The 20,863-nt window shown below is 37.8% G+C and overlaps 1 protein-coding gene and 1 pseudogene across 5 annotated transcripts in view; both read right to left on the bottom strand.

The window, feature by feature from the left end:
* The window catches only part of NEDD4 (neural precursor cell expressed, developmentally down-regulated 4, E3 ubiquitin protein ligase), a 139,138-nt gene that overhangs the window by 17,767 nt on the left and 100,508 nt on the right, over positions 1-20,863 (bottom strand). For 4 of the 5 annotated variants that reach the window (XM_008063062.1, XM_008063058.2, XM_008063059.2 and 1 more), the window contains 10 exons: positions 18,199-18,365; positions 15,998-16,115; positions 15,740-15,907; positions 10,794-10,859; positions 7,186-7,305; positions 5,129-5,332; positions 3,701-3,781; positions 3,433-3,487; positions 3,281-3,339; positions 2,213-2,278 (listed from right to left, as the gene is read on the bottom strand). In XM_008063062.1, coding sequence (XP_008061253.1) covers positions 2,213-2,278; positions 3,281-3,339; positions 3,433-3,487; positions 3,701-3,781; positions 5,129-5,332; positions 7,186-7,305; positions 10,794-10,859; positions 15,740-15,907; positions 15,998-16,115; positions 18,199-18,365 — 1,104 coding nt within the window. The remainder of the gene's footprint in view (positions 1-2,212; positions 2,279-3,280; positions 3,340-3,432; positions 3,488-3,700; positions 3,782-5,128; positions 5,333-7,185; positions 7,306-10,793; positions 10,860-15,739; positions 15,908-15,997; positions 16,116-18,198; positions 18,366-20,863) is intronic. The other variant, XM_008063060.2, reaches the window with a different exon arrangement.
* LOC110596074 lies at positions 792-1,007 on the bottom strand (annotated as a pseudogene).

Here is a 20,863-nt window from a genome sequence, read left to right as displayed (position 1 = left end):
TGGCCAGGAGCGGCCACTGCACTCCAGTCTGGGCGACAGAATGAGACTCCAACTCAAAAACAAACAAACAAACAAACAATATTTACTATTATGGAGTTATTTCAAGACTTAATGGGAAAATGCATTTAAAGTGCTTATATGGTATCTGGTGCATGGTGAGCTCAATAATTAGTAGTCATCATTATTCCTAACCAATGAGATGTTGAAGCTAAGGAATAGGAAAAGGTTAGAGACAGCTCAAGACTTTTAAACATTGGTTTTTAATATTAAAAAAAAAAGGCTAGGCTCGGTGGCTCAGCCTGTAATTCCAGCACTTTGGGAGGCCGAGGTGAGTGGATTGGCTGAGTCCACGGGTTCGAGACCAGCCTAGGCAACTTGGCAAGACCACATCTCCACAATAAATCAAAAAATTAGCTGGGCATGGTAGCGCGGGCCTGTAGTTCTGGCTACTTGGAAGGCTGAGGTGGCAGAATCACCAGAGCCCAGCAGGTTGATGATGGGGTGGCCGTGAGTGTGCCACTGCACTCCAGCCTGGGCGACAAGAGTGAGACTCCAACTCAAAAAAACCCCAAAAAACCAAAACAGAACAAAACCAAAAAACGAAACTCTATCTTGGCACTCTGCACTTTTTTTTTTTGCTCTGTACTTTTGCTGTGATGTGTCTAGATAAAGATTTTACTTTTTTTTTTCTGAGTTCATAATTTATTATACAAGTTGAATATCACATGAGTTGACATCAACTTCTCCAGGCATGGGGACTTAATAAGTTAACAGAATGAGATATAGGCAGTTTAGAATCCATTTATGGTGCTTTCACAGCTGGAGTTTTTTTTAGATCTTCACTTGAAATATAAACTCATCAAAGCAATGCCTCTGTAAGTGGCTAGTACACAATTCATTTTACCTGTGAGAGTATAAGAGTTGAAGTATTTTTTAATACCAGAAAACTGGAATTGGGCATCAATTTCTGGACCTGTCATGATTTCAATCTTGCCAAAGCCACAAATTCCACAACCAGTAGATTTTATTTTTAAAATCCTGCTTGGAACTTATTGTTAATCTGAAGATTCAGAATCTCAGCCTCTTCCTCCTGATCTTGATTCCTTCTAAAATGACTCCATGTAGCTTTTCTTTATATGTTTATCCCCTTATATACATTTGTTGCATTCTGGATAATTTCCATACAAAGTTTCTCTCTTTAATCACCAATATGATTATAGAATCACTAATATGATTAAATAGAAAACAAATTTCCAGGGTAAATTTTGACACAAAGTTATTTTTCAAAATGAGTTGAAGAGTTGCTGACTTTATTAGGGCATAAAATGTTGGCACTAAAAAAAAAAAACTATAACATTTCATTTTTGTTAACATTTTAGATGAAAAAAAATCTGTGGTAGCAGACCCACCATCTTGAATCTTTGAGAAAGCAGGCTTCTGGCTTAGAATGCAAGAAAGTGTAACCCAATATAGCCACCCAGTGGTAAAATTCCTAAACTGCAGGGAAAGGGGACAGGATGCGCAAATTAGAAAGGCATTACAAATGGGCAACACCAACAGAAAGTAAATAGATGGGCAGATGATGAGTTTAGTTCCAAACATATTGCATTTGCGGTGATGGGAAAAAAGTGTAGTAAACATAACTGATAAGCATAAGGAGACAAGTAACAAGAGCACGGTTCCACGCACAGTTGTAGTTATAAATTACACAGATACTCTATTTGAAGTTGTAGAGAATGAATGGCTCTCACTAAAAAACAACAAAGTAGTAAAGGAAGCCAGAGAGCTCTCCAACACAATCAAAGATTAGGTCAGGAGATAATGTACTGAGCAACACTTGCTCAGGATCTGTAAAGACCAAGCCCCACACACTTCCATGAGGAAACACCAGGTTAGAGCTCTTAAAGTAAGCTTTTAGTGTAATTTTTCTACATTACATAATGTCTTGAAAAGCAAACTTTTAATGCTAAAAATTAAAGTAAACTTTAGTTTTTATTATATAATATCTTGAAAAATAAAAACATAATATAATTATGTTCTCTAATGATACATAATTGCTACTCAAAAAAATAAGCATCTTTTCCCTATGAGAAACTATTCAAAGTTGTTACAAATATAGAACAAATTTGTTATTACTATTAAAAATGCATTTCCCATTAATTTCAGTCTATATAAGGATCATTCCTGAGTACTTATTAGAAATATCACTAACCTGCTTCTTCAACTTTCTTCGGAAGAACTCATACTTTCTTTTGTAATCCCTGGAGTAGGGCACTGCCTTTAGTTGAACATTTTGGAAAAATGAAGAAGGTTTAGATTGTTTTTATTCTGGAACAATTTTAAAAGTTTCCCTCTGGATATTTTATGAATATAAGTTAAGGTCATTAAAAGAGACTATTTGAAAAGTTAAATTCTAATAAAATCAAATACAAAACTTTAAAATGTTTAATTTCTCTGTTGAAGATAAAATAGTATTCAGCAATTCCTATGGCTGTAATTTTCATCATGCGATATTCTTAAAATGTAACATGCCAGAAACAAGAAATTTCTTCCAAGTAGAGAAATATTAGAAACAAAAATTTCCATTTCTAAAAAGACTTTCAGAGTGATTTCTCCATTAAAGGAACAATTTGGAAAGTGTACTTTTCCCTTGAACTCTGAGGAGTTGCCTTTTTTATCTATTATTTTAAAAGATTACACATCAAGATACAAAATAGTAAAAAAAACCTGTATCTTATATTTTATTATTTTTGTGAATTAAAAACAATTAAAACTTGAGTAAAAATGGAAAAAAAAAAGCAGCTATACAAAAGATAACTTTCCTATAATTAACCTGACTCAAGAGTAATATGATCATCATGCATGGTAATAGTTACACTTAAATGTGGATGTGTCTTACTCATATGCTGGGCATTTACAATGATTTCTACCAAAAAGTTCAAGATGTGACCCTGGAGTTGACAGGGTCCTGCTGCCTCTGATCTGTGGAGGACTGTCAACATTCTCTCGTTCAGACAATGGCAAGTGCCAGCCTGAGCTCAGCAGCCCACTGCCTTAGCATTTGGACCATGTGGTTCAGTTGCCTCCCAAAGCTATTATCGTGTAGGATAAGGATAATGACCCTACAGAGTTTGGAGTAGACGCAGTGAGGACAGGAGAGAATGGCAAATGTGCTTTTCCTCTCAATGCCTGTAGGGTTATGCCCTTGACAATTTGCTCTTGAAGAGACAGGTGAGGGAAAATCTCATCCAGAGCACACTGGTACAACAGAGAGACTTACTGGTCCAGTTATTGCTACATTCTGCAACCGGGGATCTTCCCACTGTGTTCTTTTTATATCTAAAGGGGAGAAGAAAAAAAAGGATGTTCTTTTTCATGCATACAATTCAGAATACAAAAAATAATGTTACAAAAAAATCACACTGTACATACTGTGATTAATGTAGAAGATTCTTCCATCTGTGTGAGTTCTCTCTTCCCACCCCGGCTATAATGAAGAATGTATTTCAATTATTTTAGGACAGGGTTTTAGATGTATGAAAAACAGCATTGGTTATAGAGTTAATTTGTATATTCTATTCTTAGTAGAAGGCATCAACACTTTAATAATAACATCAACTATTGTTAAAGAACTACTATATCCCCAGAAACAAACATTTAAGATAGCCAAGTTAGATTAGCAGCAGTTCTATAAACTTACAGGTAAAGGCCCTAGATCATTGGAAGAATCAAGTGATGTCTTTCCTCTCAGGTGAGCTGGAATTTTCAATCTTGGATCTTCCTTTTTTTGACAGAGTAAATAAAGAAAACAGTGCATACACATTTTAAAATAAGAAAAGTCAGTCTGTTACTATGTTTTCTAATGTCAAGGGATATTTAAAATATTCTCTCATAAAAGTCCATGTATATTTCATTTTCTTAATCTGTCACATTAATTTCTCCTTCTAAAATTTCAGGTTACAATATTAAAAGGGATAGAATCGTTTTGCAGAGAGGGATCACTACTATCTTTCACATAAACCCTATAGAGTATTTTGACCCACTCTTTAGGAATTTGTCACTACATAGGGCTTTTCTTTTCTTTTCTTTTTTTGAGTTGGAGTCTCACTCTGTCACCCAGACTGGAGTGCAGTGGCCGCTCCCAGCCACTACAGCCTCGACCTGTTGGACTCTGGTGATCCTTCCGCCTCAGCCTTCCAAGTAGCTGGAACTACAGGCGCGCGCTACCACGCCTGGCTAATTTTTGATTTATTGTAGAGATGAGGTCTTGCCAAGTTGCCCAGGTGGGTCTCGAACCTGTGGGCTCAGGCAATCCACTCACTTCAGCCTCCCAGAGTGTGGGATTACAGGCTGAGCCACCAAGCCCAGTAGGGCTTTTCTTTACATAAAAATTGTGAAAGAGCAGGGACATTAAATTGGACAACATGTTATTTTTAAGACTTGCTTTCTGGCACCTATCTGTTCAAGTGTTGATTTATTAATATCTTTGAAAGATAAGAAGGTAAGCCCAGAAAGTTTATTAATGTCAGTTCAGATTGTTAAAAAAGATAACAAAACTCAATATATGTAGTTTACTTTATACATAGTATTATCATCTTAATATTATTTTATCAATAATTTATTTAACACTTTTAGTGTCATTTAAGCTATACTGGTCTTTTTAATAGTTAATTAAAATCTATTCATCTGCTGCTAATTTTGAGTAATTTTTCTATTAGTAGTGAACCAACCACTAAGCAACTTTAGCCTTATCTTAAAATAAAGATACTTGTTCTATCAAGCTTCACAAGGTTTTTGGTATTAGGTGATATGGATTCAAAAGTACTTTGGAACTATCTTATATAAATGTAAAGGATTATTACTATATATCTCCCTAAACATTTGTGGCTAAGTGAGCTAAAAACAGAGAATAAGAAGTAAATATGAATATTTCCATCATAATCCAAAACAATACTTAAAGGAGGCATAAGCATATCCTGGATACAAATAGTATTATGAAGAATTCAACATATCTTTCAATTAACAGCAGGAAACATATGTTACACTAATGTACATTTAAAGATTATGGAATACTATACATAAGAGACTATTACTGTTATAGATTTCAACTAAAGAGTATTGAAGTTACCCAGGTGGTGGTTTTGGTGTTGTGGTCAATAAAGAAAGGTCTCCCATTTGGTGCATGCCGGACTTCCCAGCCTTTAGGAAGGAATCCTTGCTCAATTTCAGATGGTTGGGTCACCTGTTGTGCTGAATCACTTGTGGGGACCTGTGGTTGAGGGCCAGCAGAAGAACTCTGGTTTGATGGTAGCTGACTGGTCTCAGTTGTGGCCTAGCACATTAATTAAATTGTGTTATAATAGTCTATAGAGAACTCACAAATAGCTGTGGTTAAAAGGCTGCAGTTTAACCTGCAAGCAGAATACACCTCAATAAAGACACCCTAAACATTGGAGGCTCATTTTAAAATGCAGTTACAACATATTTGCTGTTTTGGTTTTTTGTTTTTGAGTTGGAGTTTCACTTCATCCTCTTGGCTGGAGTGCAGTGGGCCTGCTCACAGCAACCCCAGTGTTGACCTGCTGGGCTCAGGTGATCCTTCCACCTCAGCCTTCCAAGTAGCTGGAACTACAGGCGCACGCTACCATGCCTGGCAAATTTTTTGATTTATTGTAGAGACTAGTTTCTGCCTCTCAAAGTGCTGAGATTACAACAGGCTTGAGCCACCACGCCTGACTAACATATTAGTTTTCTTCTCAACATTTTAATAACTTTTTTCTTCAATTTTTCCAATAAAAAGTTTTGCCAAACTTTGTTTTTACTGTAATTTATTATCTCTCAGCTAATTCTCAAGCGGTTAGATGGTAGTAAACAGTTGGTCTGCTCGAGGTGTATCTGACGAGGAAGCTGGATCTGCAGGCCTGAGCCCTGGCGGCAAGGATAGCTACAGTGCATGCAATGCATACAGGTTGCCTTTGCTCCCCTAAGGTTCAGAGGGGAAATTGCTCATACATAGAAGTGGATTCAAATGTTGGGCAGCCAAAATGAATGGCAGATAGCTACTATAGAAATGGATAACTGAGATGTGATGCCTATATTCAAAATAGGGTTTTAAAACAATGTTGAGTAAAAAAGATTTAGATTTCCTAGGCATACCATTTATGCAAAATTTGAAATAGATGGATATAAATAATATTTTGCATTTTTAGCTCTCTATGTAAGTATATGAAATAGGCTAGAAGAATAAACAGCAAAGCCGGGCTTGGTGGCTCAGCCTATAATCCTGCACTTTGGGAGGCTGAGGTGAGTGGATTGCCTGAGCCCGCGAGTTCGAGACTCACCTGGGCAACTTGGCCCCACCCTCATCTCTACAATAAATAAAAAAAAAATTAGCCGGGCATAGTCGTGCACGCCTGTAGTTCCAGCTACTTGGAAGGTTGATGTGGAAGGATCGCCAGAGTCCAGCAGGTTGAGGGTGTAGTGGCCAGGAGCGGCCACTGCACTCCAGTCTGGGTGACAGAGTGAGACTCCAACTCAAAAAAAAAAAAAAAAAGAAAAAAAGAATAAACAGCAAACTCAAGATGGTGGTTCCCTCTAGGGAACGGTACCAAGAGCTTGGCTAAAAGAAACTTAGTTTAATTTGTAAGACTTTATTTTTAAAAATGAAACATCTAAAAATGAATATGGTAACTTGTTAATAAAGATACACTCTGAATGTTAAGAATATGTGTATTTGCTATATATTCTCTGTACTTTTCAGCGTTGAACATTTTTTCAACATGAGAAATGGTGATAAGATAAATATTTTGCTAAATATAAGGAAGTATGATAAAAAGGTACTCACTGTTGCCAAGGAAGAAGTGTCATTTCTTTAACAGATAGCAATCACCAAAGTTATCTTTTAGCAAAACGATGATCTTAATCATTCAAATTACAAAACTACCCCAATACTAGATTATTTACTTTGTCCTCTTATTCCCATTTGGATTTATATTATAGAATAATAAGCCATCATTCTGACATCTTAGAGATCCACAATGTTGGGCACAGCATTAATGTCAGAAAATAAATAATTAGAAGATGTTAGAAGTAGCCAGTGTATTCTACAAAGTGATGTAATATTTTAAATAGGAATGGGACAATTTAAAGCCTGTAAGGAAAGTTAACAGATAGATTGCAGGGTACCTGTACAGTGGGCTTTGTCCAAGTAGTAGTTCTGGAATTGTGATCTACATAATATGATCTTCCTCTTTCATCCTGTTTTTCTTCCCAACCTGGTGGTAATCCAGATGAAGTAGGCAAAAGCTAAAGTGAAGAATAACAAGAGAATTAAATATTAGTAAGAAAGAATCCTCTAAAAAAGACCACATCCCTTCTCCCCTACTATCTCTGTTCAAAATGAACTATATTTTATTTTATTTTTATATTATTTTATTATATTTTATTTTGAACTAAAAACATTATTAAAATTGAAAATGGTCAAATAATACATTTTTAATTTAGTAATGAGAATTACATTTTAAATCATATTTTAGAGTGTATAAAATAAAGTGTAAAAGCCTTTTTTGTCATTTCACCTGAGGGGGAAAAAAATCAGTAAAACAAGCAATAATGATGAGAGTGATAACACTACTAAGACATGCCAGCAATAACAACCACACACTAAATGCTTTAACATAGATTATGTCATTTAAGCCCCATGCAAATTTTAATGACGCAAATGCTAATATTGGTCCATTTTACTAATGAGGACACAGAAGCTTAAAAAATTGAAGTAATTTGCTTACAAGAAATGGGGTTGAGATTTGAGCCCAGGAATTTAACTACAGAAATCACACTTGCATGTTTTTAAAGAAGCAAGTTACCCCTGCTTTGTTTTTTGAAGGGTAGGAGATGCTACTAATCACAGTGTGTTACAAATTAATACAGAGGTCTAGTAATTTCCAGATTTACTTAAAATAATCCTTGGTCTGGTCTTCCTTTTGTCATTTTGAACCAGATTGACTCATCCAGGCTTGGTGTGGTTCCCTAAGTCGCATTACAACATAAAAACCATCACCACTGGTCTCTTTACTGGAGACAACGCTTACTAAATACACAGGAACGCTATGTATTAATACTTTGCTGACAGTTATGATGAGCTGTTGGACTACAAAATGATGGATTCAAAAGTCGCCCAGTTTTACAAATGTCCATCAGCTGGTGAATACAAAAATGAAAAGCAGTGGATATATCTATACAACAGAATACCATGAACTACTGAGACATGCAATACCATAGATACATCTGAAAAACAGCATGCTAAGTGGAAGAGGCCAGGTGCATAAGAGCACATACTTATGATTTCCTTTACATGAGAGTTCTAGAAAAGGCAAAACTGTAGCAACACAGCAGATGAGTGGGCACTTGGGTCTGAAAGCAGGTATAGGGAGTAAGGGAACTTTTGGGGGTGATAGAAGTGTTCTTAAGCTTGATTATGGTAATGTTCACACAACTGTATACATTTACAAAAACTCTTTAATTGTAATCTCAAAAATAGGTGGATTTTTACAGTATACGGGAGTGCCAAAAATATGTACACACATTTGAAGTATGACATTCACTCAAAAGATGGCATTAATCAAATGAATTTAGCATCATGATGCGACAGGCAGGACAGTCAAAAGAAAATGGCAGAAGCATGGTTGAGCAAATGTCATACTACACATAGACCATAATTCAACTCAACTTCAAAAAGTAATACATAGCAACGCTTTAAATGTGTATACGTATTTTTGGCCACCTCCAGTATAAATTATACTTCAAAAAAGCTCTTTCAAAAAAAAAACTGCAATCAGAGCCTGGGCAACATAGCAAAATTTCGTCACTAAAAAAATAAAATAAAATAAATTTAAAAATTAGCTGGATGTGGCGGTATACAACTGCAGTCTCAGCTGCCCCAGATTCTGAAGTGGAAGATTTGCCTGAGCCTAGGAGGTCTAACTTGGTTGAAAGAGTAAGACTCTGACTCCAAAACAAAAAACAAAACAGTCCGGGCATGGTGGCTGAAGCCTGTAATCCCAGCACTTTGGGAGGCTGAGGCGAGAGAACTGCCTGAGCCCAGGGGTTCAAGACCAGCCTGGGAAAGTTGGTGAGACCTCATCTCTACAATCTATCAAAAAATTAGCTGGGTGTGGTAGTAGGCTACTTGGAAGGCTAAGGCAGAGTCCAGCAGGTTGATGCTCGGGTGGCCGTGAGTGAGCCACCGTACTCCAGCCTGGGCAACAGAGTAAGACTCTGACTCAACCCCCTCTCCCACAAAACAAAACAAAACAAAACAACAACAACAAAACCAATAAAGCCCAATCATGTATTGAGGGAAAAAATGGCACAGAAGCAGCTTTTCCAGTACATAACATATAAATCATCTCTGGATTCTACTGCTCATCTGCTATATTTAAAATTGTGTCTTGGGTGAAAGTTTGTCAGTCAATGAGAAATTCAACATTTTCACTGTATGAAGGACATTATAAAGTGCCATGGGAGAGATACCATGGGACTCTGATTGAACAGACAGACTCCAGGCTAATGGCGGAGGCCAGTTAGGTGACAATAGTAAGAGTAAGGCTGGTGGAGGCAGTCTCTTGATGGCATCTGCCCTCTTGTTGATGGCTAACGTTGATCAGACCAATGGGATGCACGGGTGGGGACGCCCTCCTTCCTCAACACAGGATCTGTGTATCTCTCTTAATGCAGGGTATCTTTCTTAGACAAATGACCCACTTTTGGGCTGAGGATTGTGGAGCCTCTATACTCCTATGCTGGAACATACCCTATTTTCAAAACTGATAAATAGCCCGCCATTCAAAATTAATAATGGTTGGTGAAAAAAGTGAGGAGGCCATTCTACTTGGGGAAATAGAATATGTGCAGATTCAGAAGAGGGAGATAATTAGGACATGGGAACAGACTGTTTGGAAGAAAAAAAGAACAGGAATGAAAGCAGCAGGAGGCTTCGGTGGGTGGATAAGGAGAAGGGTAGGCCGAAGAAGCTGGGAGCCTGGGAGTTTTACTTTGGTTTACAAAACAAGCGGGGCCTATGGAAAAGACAGACAAACCCAGAGTAGTGAGACTTGAGTCAGGAAGAAGATGAAGGCTGGGAGACCAAAAGGAAGTCAACAGTCTTGGCATGAGATTTGTAAGGTCCAAGTTGCCATGAAGGCTGTGGCTGGGAATACCATTAAGCAGGAAGCATAAGGCCTCAGCAGACTGGTAGATGTGAGACTGCAGGGAAAAGAGATACCAGAGACTGATAAACTCCAACCTGGCAGCTGAGGCCTGCCAAAGCCAGTGCACACCTGAGTGACAGAACACTGACCTGACGCTTCATGGACAGGGCAGAAATGGCTGCCAGATGCCATGGGTATACAAAGCCAGATTCCATGAGCCATATGCACAGTACCAGCAGTTGGACACCATGATCCCAAGTTATATGCTCCAGGCAACAGACTACCTCCAGCCAACACACTGATTCAACCAACAAGCCCAGACACCACCCACAGGCATCAGCGCTCAGGGACTTTGCTTTCTTAATATGGGAGAGACAGTTCCCCTGGGTTTGTCTTTCAAAATCCTTCCCCACGTCCCCATCCCCAAACCTCATTGCCTGGAGCCTAGATCGTGTGCTGTGTTGGCTCCCTGAGAGGCAAATGTTCACACTCATCTTCCAAAAAAAAAAAAAAAAAAAAGGTGGTGAGTTTTATATACACACATTTTTTTTTTTAAAGATTATGGGGAGACAGGATAAAACTCACCACAGGAAGTGCAGGCTGTTCCTCAAAAGTATAGGCTTGTAAGCTGCCTCTTCTGCTGGAATGATTCTTGTAAAACAACAACAACAACAACAAAAAAACAAGAACAGAATGATAGTACCTTGAGATCTCTGATTTGTCCTCGAATGATAGATAAGGTAGTGAGGGTGAGTACGATGGGGCAGAAGAGACAAGGCTGATGAGGACGCGACTGCTGAGACTGCAGGCCAAGGCACTTGGCCTCTCACAGCATCATGTGGGGATGCCTTCCCACACCCAGCTCCCACTTCTCCCCAGGGCTGGACTGCCTCCTGGACACATTCTCCTGAATGTCTGACAGACCCTCCAATGTGTCCAAAACTGGATATTTTCCCCCTATCCACAAGCGCTCAAAACTGTTCCTTCTCTGGTTTTCCTCATGCCAGTGGGTAGCACCTGGATCCCATTCAGTCTACTTCTTTACTAGTTCTCAAATACATTTCCTCTCCACTGTTGTTGTTGTTTTTTGTTTTTTTTTTTTTGAGTTGGAGTCTCACTGTCACCCAGACTGGAGTGCAGTGGCCGCTCCCAGCCACCGCAGCCTCGACCTGCTGGGCTCCGGCGATCCTTCCGCCTCAGCCTTCCGAGTAGCCAGAATTACAGGCGTGCGCTACCACGCCTGGCTATTTTTTGATTTACTGTAGAGATGAGGTCTCGCTGCCCAGGCGGGTCTCGAACCCGCGGGCTCAGGCAATCCACTCACCTCAGCCTCCCAAAGGCGCGGGATTACAGGCTGAGCCACCGAGCCCGGCTTGTTGTTGCTTTAATGTCAAATTTTCATCATTTGCTACCTCAATCATTATGGCAACAATATCCTAACAGGGTTCCCTGCTTCAAGTCTTGTTTTCCTAAGCCCATTCTCCACCCTTGCTGCTGCTAGACAGTGTCACATGGTGCATGTCCAATCCTGTCCTTCTCTAGCTGAAGCTCATCACAGTCAAAGAACATGTGGAGCTTCCTGAGCTCCTTCCTGGCCACTTCAGTTACTTCCCACCTCACTTGCTGGACATTTCAGACAACTTGCTTCCTGGAAATCTCACTTCTTTCCTTATTCATTTATGAGGAAGGGCCCCCCAAAACCCAAAATTATCTTTTGGAGGGCAGGCCCCTTGTAGTACACTTGAAATTTGTTCCTCCAGATCAAATGGTCAACCAAAATTTTTACCTGGAAGTTTTGAGAAGGTTGTGTCACAGTTTGTGGAAGAAATGTCCCCAGCTGTGGCAAACAGGTGACTAGTTCTTTCACTATGACAACGCATCTGCCCATACCACACTGAGTGGTCAGCAGTTTTAGACCAAAAATGGCATGATCCCCATGCCCCACCTTCTCTATTCACCTGATCTTGCCCCGAGTGACTTGTTATTGTTTCCCCAGATGAAAAAAAGGCCTCAAAGGGAAACGTTTTGCTGATGTGGAAGAGGTGAAACAAAAAATGGCAGAAGCACTAAAAGGCATCAAAATTAAGGAGTTAAAAACTGTCCTGAGCAGAAGAAAAAGCGTCTTGATAGGTGTATTGCATCAAATGAAAAGTACTTTGTTTTTCGTTTGTTTTTCAAATTGTGGTCTCACTCTGTTGCCCAGGCTGGAGTGCAGTGGCACGATCATGCCAATCATGGTTTACAGCAGCCTCAGCCTCTTGGGCACAGATGATCCTTCCACCTCAGCATTCTGAGTTGCTGGGAATACAGATGTGCACAATCATGCCCAGCTAGTTTTTTTATTTTTTGTAGAGATGAGGTCCTGCTATGTTGCCAAGGCTGATCTTAAACTCCTGGGTTCAAACAATCTGTCCACCTAGGCCTCCCAAAGTGTTGAGATTACAGGTGTGAGCCACTGCACCTGGCCAAATGGAGAGTACTTTGAAGGTGACAGAAGTTTAAACATGTAAGAATAAATGCACAATTTTTAAATAAATAAATTCTGGGTTTTTTGAGGTCCCTCTCATATATACTTGCTGTTGATACTACCTGAAATAGCTTAATTTTGTTAATGACATAAAAATTTATAAAGTACATATAAATTAAATCACAACATCTACTGTAGTAGTTAATAACAGAGACCTATGAACCACCTCAAGTCTTTTCATAGAAGACTAGTGAAATACCTAAAGGGTTATGTGTACAATGGAATATGCCAGAATGTGATCATGGTTATTGTTGATTTTAAAAGGAGTATAATCTATACTATTTACTGGAATGGTCCAATATCTAAGATACAGCAAGTGAAAAAAGCAAGTTACCAGAAAGTATGTTTAAGATGATCTCAGTTCTAAAAATTATACACGACTATGTTTAGGGATGTATGTTTGTGAATAGATAGAAAATGTTTAGGACAGTGTATGCCAAACTATTAATAGGAACTAGAGGAGCATGTGCTAGAGGTAAGATGGGAGATCTAATTTTTATCTTATACTTCTCAATATTGCCTCAATTTTTAACCATAACCACAAAATACTTTAGAAATAATCAATTTTTTTTTGAGTTGGAATACCACTCTGTTACCCAGGCTGATGTGCAGTGGCACACTCACGGCCACCACAGCTTCTACCTTGCCAGGCTCTGGTGATCCTTCCACCTCAGCCTTCTAAGTAGCTGGAACTACAGGCTCATGCTACCATGCATGGCTAATTTTTTGATATATTGTAGAGATGAGGTCTCACCAAGTTGCCCTGGCTGGTCTCAAACCCCTGGGCTCAGACAATCCTCTTGCCTCAACCTCCCAAAGTGCTGGGATTATAGACTTAAACCACCATGACCGGCAGAAATAATCAATTTTTAAAAATTGGTAACACACACATAGTATAACATTCAAAAAGATATATATCCAGTTAGCCATTTTCCTTTCTTCAGAGGCAAGCAATGCTACCAGTTTCCTGTTTAGTCTTCAAGAAATATAATACACATTTTTTTTTTTGAGTTGGGGTCTTACTCTGCTGCCCAGGCTTGAGTACAGTGACATAATCACAGCTCACTGCAGTCTCAACTTCCTGTGCTCAGGCGATTCTCCCACCTCAGTCTCGCAAGTAGTTAGGACTACAGATGCATACTATTACACCTGGCTAATTTTTTTAAAGACGAATTCTATGTTGCCCAGGCTACATACCTGTTCTCACTACCTGTTGCCCAGGTATTGAACTTCTGGGCTCAAGCAATCCTCCCGCCTCAGTCTTCCAAAGTGCTGGGATTACAGGCATGAGCCACTGCACCCAACCCATACTTATTATCTATCATTTCAATAATTTAGATAAATGGCAGCATATCAAACACATTGTTCCGTACCTTGCTGTTTTCATTTACCAATATCTCTTAGGGGTTGTTTCATACAACATATACACTCAAAGTCACCTCATTCTTTTCAATGGCTACATAGTATCACACCATATTTTTTAAAATACCAGGAGGAAAGGAAATGGGATCCTATGTGATTTATCACCAGCAAATCCATATAGTTTTATTCTTTAAGTCTTTCCCACTCCCAAGAGAGAAAATAAAATGAATGGAAGACAGAAAAGATAGATGGAAGAAAGGAAGACAGGAGGTAGGCAGGCAGAGCCTCAGATATTCATATAGGAATTCACACAGAATTCACATAGGAATTCACATACATCTACTGTAAAGCTTCTTGAAGAGGGTGCTACAACAGAAGTTAGCAAACATTTCCTGTTAAGGACCAGACAGTAAACACCTGTTGTGGACGACATGGTCACTGTTATAACTATTCAACTTGGATGATGTAGTGTGAAATCAGCCAAAGGCAATACTTAACAAACGGTATGGCTGTGTTACAATGATAATTTATAATAGGCACTTGCTTATTTGGTCCACAGGTTTGTAGTTTACTGACCTCTGCGCTAGAATGTAAGTACCATGAAGGCAGGAGATTTTTCTGTTTTATTTACTGATGTATCCCCAGTAATTAACAGATAGTGCCCTGCATACAATCAACTCTCAATAAATACTAATTAAATAAAAGGCAGGGGAAACCCAATTTTAAGTGACCAATAGGATCCTCAGAGAATAATCTTTGTCTTCCACTGAATCTCCCTTGACATAATACATACTAGACAGGTAGCCCTGAGCCTATGCTGGAATACTTCCTGGAGGCAGTGTATGCTGCATTCCAGTCGTATTCTTGCTTCTGGACCCTACAGACAGCAATTTTTACTGTGGTTGCTGAAGTGAGGATGTCATCTATTTCCTTGTTTAGTCAAAGTACATCAGCTCTTATTTATACATGCAGGTTGGTGACATCTTTGATATAATGTTAAAACTTCAGTCTAACTGAGAAAGAGAAAAGTAGCTCAGACATCCAGAAGCTGGTCTGGATAGGTAGGATCAAGACCATTCTATAAACATGGCTGAATAAAGACAAAACGTGAACGCTGTCCAAGTCACAAAATACCAAATATTTCCCTATCCTGACAAATGTGAGTGACTGTTCTTCTTTGTCAATCACAGCTTTAGCCTCACAACAGATAAGATTTGAGATACACAAAGAATTACCTTTGTTTCCTGACAGCTTCTAACTCAGAACAAAGTCTGCTTGCTAAAACTCTCCGCAAAAATCACCCAACACGCGCCCAAATCCTTTCAGTTTTTTCTAACACCCTTTTACCAAGATACCCAAGGTAATACCCACCTATTCTCTCTTGCCGAAACAAGTATTATAACAAATCCAACTTGTTCCATCACAGGTATGCTCTTCTTGGTTTTTGGCTGGAGGGCACTGATAAAATGGACATTTTGACCCCATGACTCTAGTCTATATGATTAGTGGGGATATTTGAAAAGAGATCAAGACCCCTAATGTATATTACATTGAAGACACAATTGTATATAAAAGTTGTCAAATGATATAAACTGTATAAGGTAAAATCCTGAAGCCATAACAAAATCTAAGAGCATCTTACTGAGCTGGTTACTGGCTGGCTGGTGGCTGAATTTCCACAAATAGTGAGTCTGGCATTCAATTCTTCTGCAAGATGTATCTGAGCATCCAAGTTACTTGTTGGTGGGGGTGATGGGAAGGCCTGATTGCTATACATGGAAGCTTCATCTTCCCTTATAATTTCCCAGTTCTAAAATGAAGAGAATAAGTTTGAGCCACACATACTTTAATCTACTGCTATAACATGTTCTATCAACGAGAACTTGGAAATTATTTCTACCTCTGAAGACTCTCGGCTGTCAACAGTTTCTGTTTCCTCAGATATTTGCCTCCTGGTGGTAAATGCACGTTGTGCTTGCAGTTGAATGTTACCATTCTCAGCATCTGTTAGGTTGTCCCTATATTGGAAGTAGAAAAAGCCATCATCCATGTCTTAAGATAATGAAAATAACAGTCAAAGATTCTGTGATCATTTTTTTAAAAACACCTATATTAGATCAATAAGAAATTGTTTTTGACCAAAGGCATAGATTAAATCATAGGCAGGCATGCTATTACTTTCAGAGTACCTTATGGAGTTAAGTTTTTGTGAAAATGTGTAATATGTCTGACTTTGACATATTAGTTCATCACTTTGTCTAGGATAATGTCTGACGCATATAGATACTTAAAAATATTTGTTGAATAAATGAATCAATATCAGAGCTTTATAAATAATTTCATCATATTATTATTTTGCCAGGTTATTACAAGATTAAAATCTAAAGTAGTTTTAGAGTTACACATATATCTTCATGAATTAGAATGTATATTTTCTAGAATTGGTCTTAAGCAAGGAGTAGAGTTATCTATGCATGAATGCTGAGGGCAGAATGAAAGACAGTATAAGAATTCTATTTAGGAATTGTATCTGTTTTTCATTGTAATCATGGGCCTGATCTGAAAAAGGTAATAGTAAAGGCTTGTCTAAGTTTAGGAAAGGTATGAAAATTAGATTGAACATCCTTACCTCATTCATTTACAAGTTGCATTTTTCTAGTTATTTGCATTTACTATAACTAGACTTATCAGACCAAGAATTTTGTTCAACTATTTAATAACAAAATTATTGTAATCTATTTAATGCCATATGAGCCCAGGATAGTCAGAAGACCAGTTCTTACTGTACCGTAGCTGAAGAAAACATAATTTTGACAGATGGTTCAGTATTTTTCCCTAAATATTTGATTTTGACTACCCAAAAATGACATCAGCCATAGTGAAAGAAATGTGATTCTGATCAAGTCAGATTAGACGTGTATGCAACAGGGCAATTTTGCTGAATTTTATAGTGTCTTCTGTTTTGCAATCTGTATGTCATTCTACAAAGATTGATGCCTTTATGCCATTAAGAACTTGAATTGCTGATTTGTTTTGGAAGGATTTGATAACAGAAAATATCTATAAAGGTACTTTTATATCAGATATAAAATATCAAGGCCAAAAATTAGGAGGCTAATAGACTAATAAAAAATTATAAGTATGTATCAAACATTAGAGGATTAAAGAAAGACTCCATAGAAGGAAAAATGGAAGGAAATTTTATACTAAATATTAATAATGGGAGAATTTGTAAATGTATACACAGTATGATGATAATAAAAGAAAAATATCACTGAGGAGACATGTTAGAATATGTTGAAGGTCAGTCTGTCCTTGATTGGTGCATATTGGAAGTTATATGTACACTACCAGATTGTCAAATGGGTGTTTAACATAAGACTCTTACTATTGAGTCCCTTATATGTTCCAAGTAATTTATATTTTTCAATTATAAAAATAGAAATGTAGAAATTGACACTTTACTGTACTTTAATAACAAACTGCAAAAAAATTCCCAAGATATTCTAAATCAGTTCGAAAAGTGTACCATTTGTGGTCACATAATAATTAAAAATTTATCAAAATTAAAAGGTAATAAGCCAGGCTCGGTGGCTCAACCTGTAATCCCGCACTTTGGGAGGCCAAAGTGAGTGGATTGCCTGAGCCCACGGGTTCGAGACCCGCCTGGGCAACTTGGCCAGACCTCATCTCTACAATAAATCAAAAATTAGCCAGGTGTGGTAGTGCACGCCTGTAGTTCCAGCTACTTGGAAGGCTGAGGCAGAAGGATCACCGGAGCCCAGCAGGTCAAGGCTGCAGTGGCTGGGAGCGGCCACTGAACTCCAGTCTGAGTGACAGAGTGAGACTCCAACTCAAAAAAAAAAAAAAAAAGGCAATAAAAAAGAAGTATCTGTGATTCAAATAATTTAAAATATCAAATAATTTTTAAAAAGAAACAGCTGAGGTAGTATTTTTTAAGCCCTGGGTCACAAAATCCTGGTATTCTAACAGTGTATAGATCCCTCTGCTGTTATGAATCCATTTGAGACATGACTTCAAAATGAAAATTGGTAGCCAGAATGTATCCAGATTAGAAACATGAAAGCCATCTGCACATACTGAGGGGTTGGTCTTTTCCACTGTGTTCGTCTAGATTCATGGTTTACGTAGTAGGTCCTTCCAAGAATATCTTGCCTCTCTTCCCATCCTGGAGGTAGAGGAGAAGGTTCCTGCTGCTGCTGCAAATGGCAAGCAGCATCTGGTTGGTCCAAAACAACCCAGCCAGGCTGGAAAACAGGAAGATGACAATTTAGTTTATGCCTGACTTTTTAACTTTATAAACTACATGCTAAAGGAAATTTAAAAAGAGATTTATTATATCCAGTTCCAAAAATTATGCATAGATGGAATTAGCACATTGTCAGCTTTTAAGATCATAACACGAATATTTTATAATAAAGACCTTTTTCTCAAAATGATAGCCATTTAAATTTTGTGTGAGATTATTTTGACATTTTTGAAAAAAAGGTTTAAATCAAATCTATTTAACATTTTTACAATAAAAACATGGTAAGTATGTGAGGTGATGGATTTAATTAGTCTGATTCAATTATTTCACATTGTAAACATGTACCAAAATATTACATTGTGCCCCATAGGTAGGTACAACTATATTTGTTAATTAAAAATAAAAATTTTTAAATCTAATAGAAAAAAGGACAAAAAATATTTTAAATAAACAACAATGTAAAGTTGGAAAGCACTGAAAAATTGAGATGTGCAGACTAAACTACTAATGTAATCTTAAGCTATTCTGTAAGTTACAAGCAACCGAATGAAGGACAGGGATCGTGTCTTATTGGTCATTGTCTTTCCCACAAGAGAAAAGACCCTGCTTATGGTAGAAATCCATAACTCTCTAAAACAGGAAAAAAATCATTAGATAAAGATCAAATATGTAGAGACACAGTAGAGAAGGGAAAATAATTTAGAAATAATTGCTACAGTGAACTCTCTAGTGGTTGAAGAGTCATGATTCTCTTGTCTGACTTTTTTCTTTCTCCTCTAGACCAAGCCATTTTGGTCAAGTCATAAAACAGTCAAAGAAAGACTTTTTGAAAATGCACCGGAAGTTTGGTTTCTCTGAGATTACCAAGGGGCAAAAAAAAAACACAAAGCCTAATTAGCTAGAGTAGTTAAAGTAAGAGATTAATTGAAAAGGGAAGCAAGAATAATGCTTTTATATGAGAAACTTCATAACAGAAAAGTCAGTAGGTAAAGGAGTCTACTAAATACTATATGGTTAGGAAAGCATTAGAAACTGAAATAGACTAGTGAGGAAAACTTTAAAATGCTCCTGACAGGACACAAAAGAAAACCTAAATAAATGAAGACTAGAAGACTCAATCTCACAAAGGTGTCAGTTCTTCCCAAGTTATCTATAAATCTGCCAGGATTTCAATAAAACTACATTATGAATTTAAAAAAGTAATCAGTAACACTTCAAGTTTAAATAAAACACAAAGAAGAATAAGCAGCACAAATTCTAGAAAAGAAAAGTAAGGAGTGAAGATTAGCCCTACCAGATAAAACATATTATAAATTACAACAATTAAAGCTATGTGGGCATTGGTGCATACATAGACAGCTCAATAGATTACCCAGAGATGGACATTTACAGGAATTCAATATATGATAAAGACATTTTAAATCTGTGGGAAAATAGGCAGATTACTTATAAAATGGGTACCCACTTGGAAAAAAATTTAATTTGAATCCCAGCCTCATACCTCAAGTCAGGGTAAGTTACAGACTGAGTAGTATTTAAATATTAAAAAGTAAAAACAAAAATTATTAGAGCAAATCTTGGGATATTTAGAAAGTATATTCTAAGAGTGAGAAGCTATTAAGTATGACACCATTGCCAGGCACAGTGGCTTACATCTGTAATCCCAACACTTTGGGAGACAGAGGAGAAAGGATTGCCTGAGTCGAGGAGTTTGAGACCAGCCTGGGCAACTTGGCAAGACCTTGTCTTTACAAAAAAAAAAAGTGAACTGGGCGTGGTGGCACATGCCTGTAGTTCCAGCTACTTGGAAGGCTGAGGCAGAAGGATCGCCTGAGATCAGCAGATGGAGGCTGCAGTGGCTGTGAGCATGCCACTGTACTCCAGCATGGACAACAGAGTGACACTCTGACTCAGTAAAAAAAAAAAAAAAAAAAGAAAAGGAGGATACTAAACCCAGAAGGCAAAAAAGAGAAGATCTATAAATTTGACAGACAAAACTCCCAAATGTGTACATGGCCAAATCTACTAAATAAAGTTCAAAATATGATACATCGGGAAATATTTTTGGTATTATAATAACAGATAAATAATTTAAAAAATATACACAGAGTTTCTGTGCTAGACCTGGGAGATCAGCAGTGAATGACTGCTGTGTGCCAGGTAGTTGATGGCTTAAAAGATGGAAAAGAATTTTATATTGGAAGGCTGAACCTGAAAACAAGGGGTCAGGGAAAAGAGCCGGGAAGGAAAAAAATGCTATTTGGTAGAAGGGAGAAAGGGATAAGGGCTTTAGCATGAGGCTGATCCATTCTGGCTAGCTATGGTAGGAGAGCTGTAGGCTGAGGCAGAACAGGAGCTGTGGGCTAGGGGAAGAAGGTGAAAGAAGTAATTATTTTGGAAAAAAGGATTTGGAAGGGAAGTAAAATCGACTCTCTTCTTTCTTTCTTTCTTTTTTTTTTTTTTTTTGAGTTGGAGACCCACTCTGTCACCCAGACT

This window comes from Carlito syrichta, unplaced genomic scaffold, assembly GCF_000164805.1.
Source record: "Carlito syrichta isolate Samal-C Ts95f unplaced genomic scaffold, Tarsius_syrichta-2.0.1 Scaffold306510, whole genome shotgun sequence".
NCBI lineage: Eukaryota > Metazoa > Chordata > Mammalia > Primates > Tarsiidae > Carlito > Carlito syrichta.
Note: the sequence above shows the minus strand (reverse complement) of the source record. Positions and strands in the feature narration are given on the sequence as shown.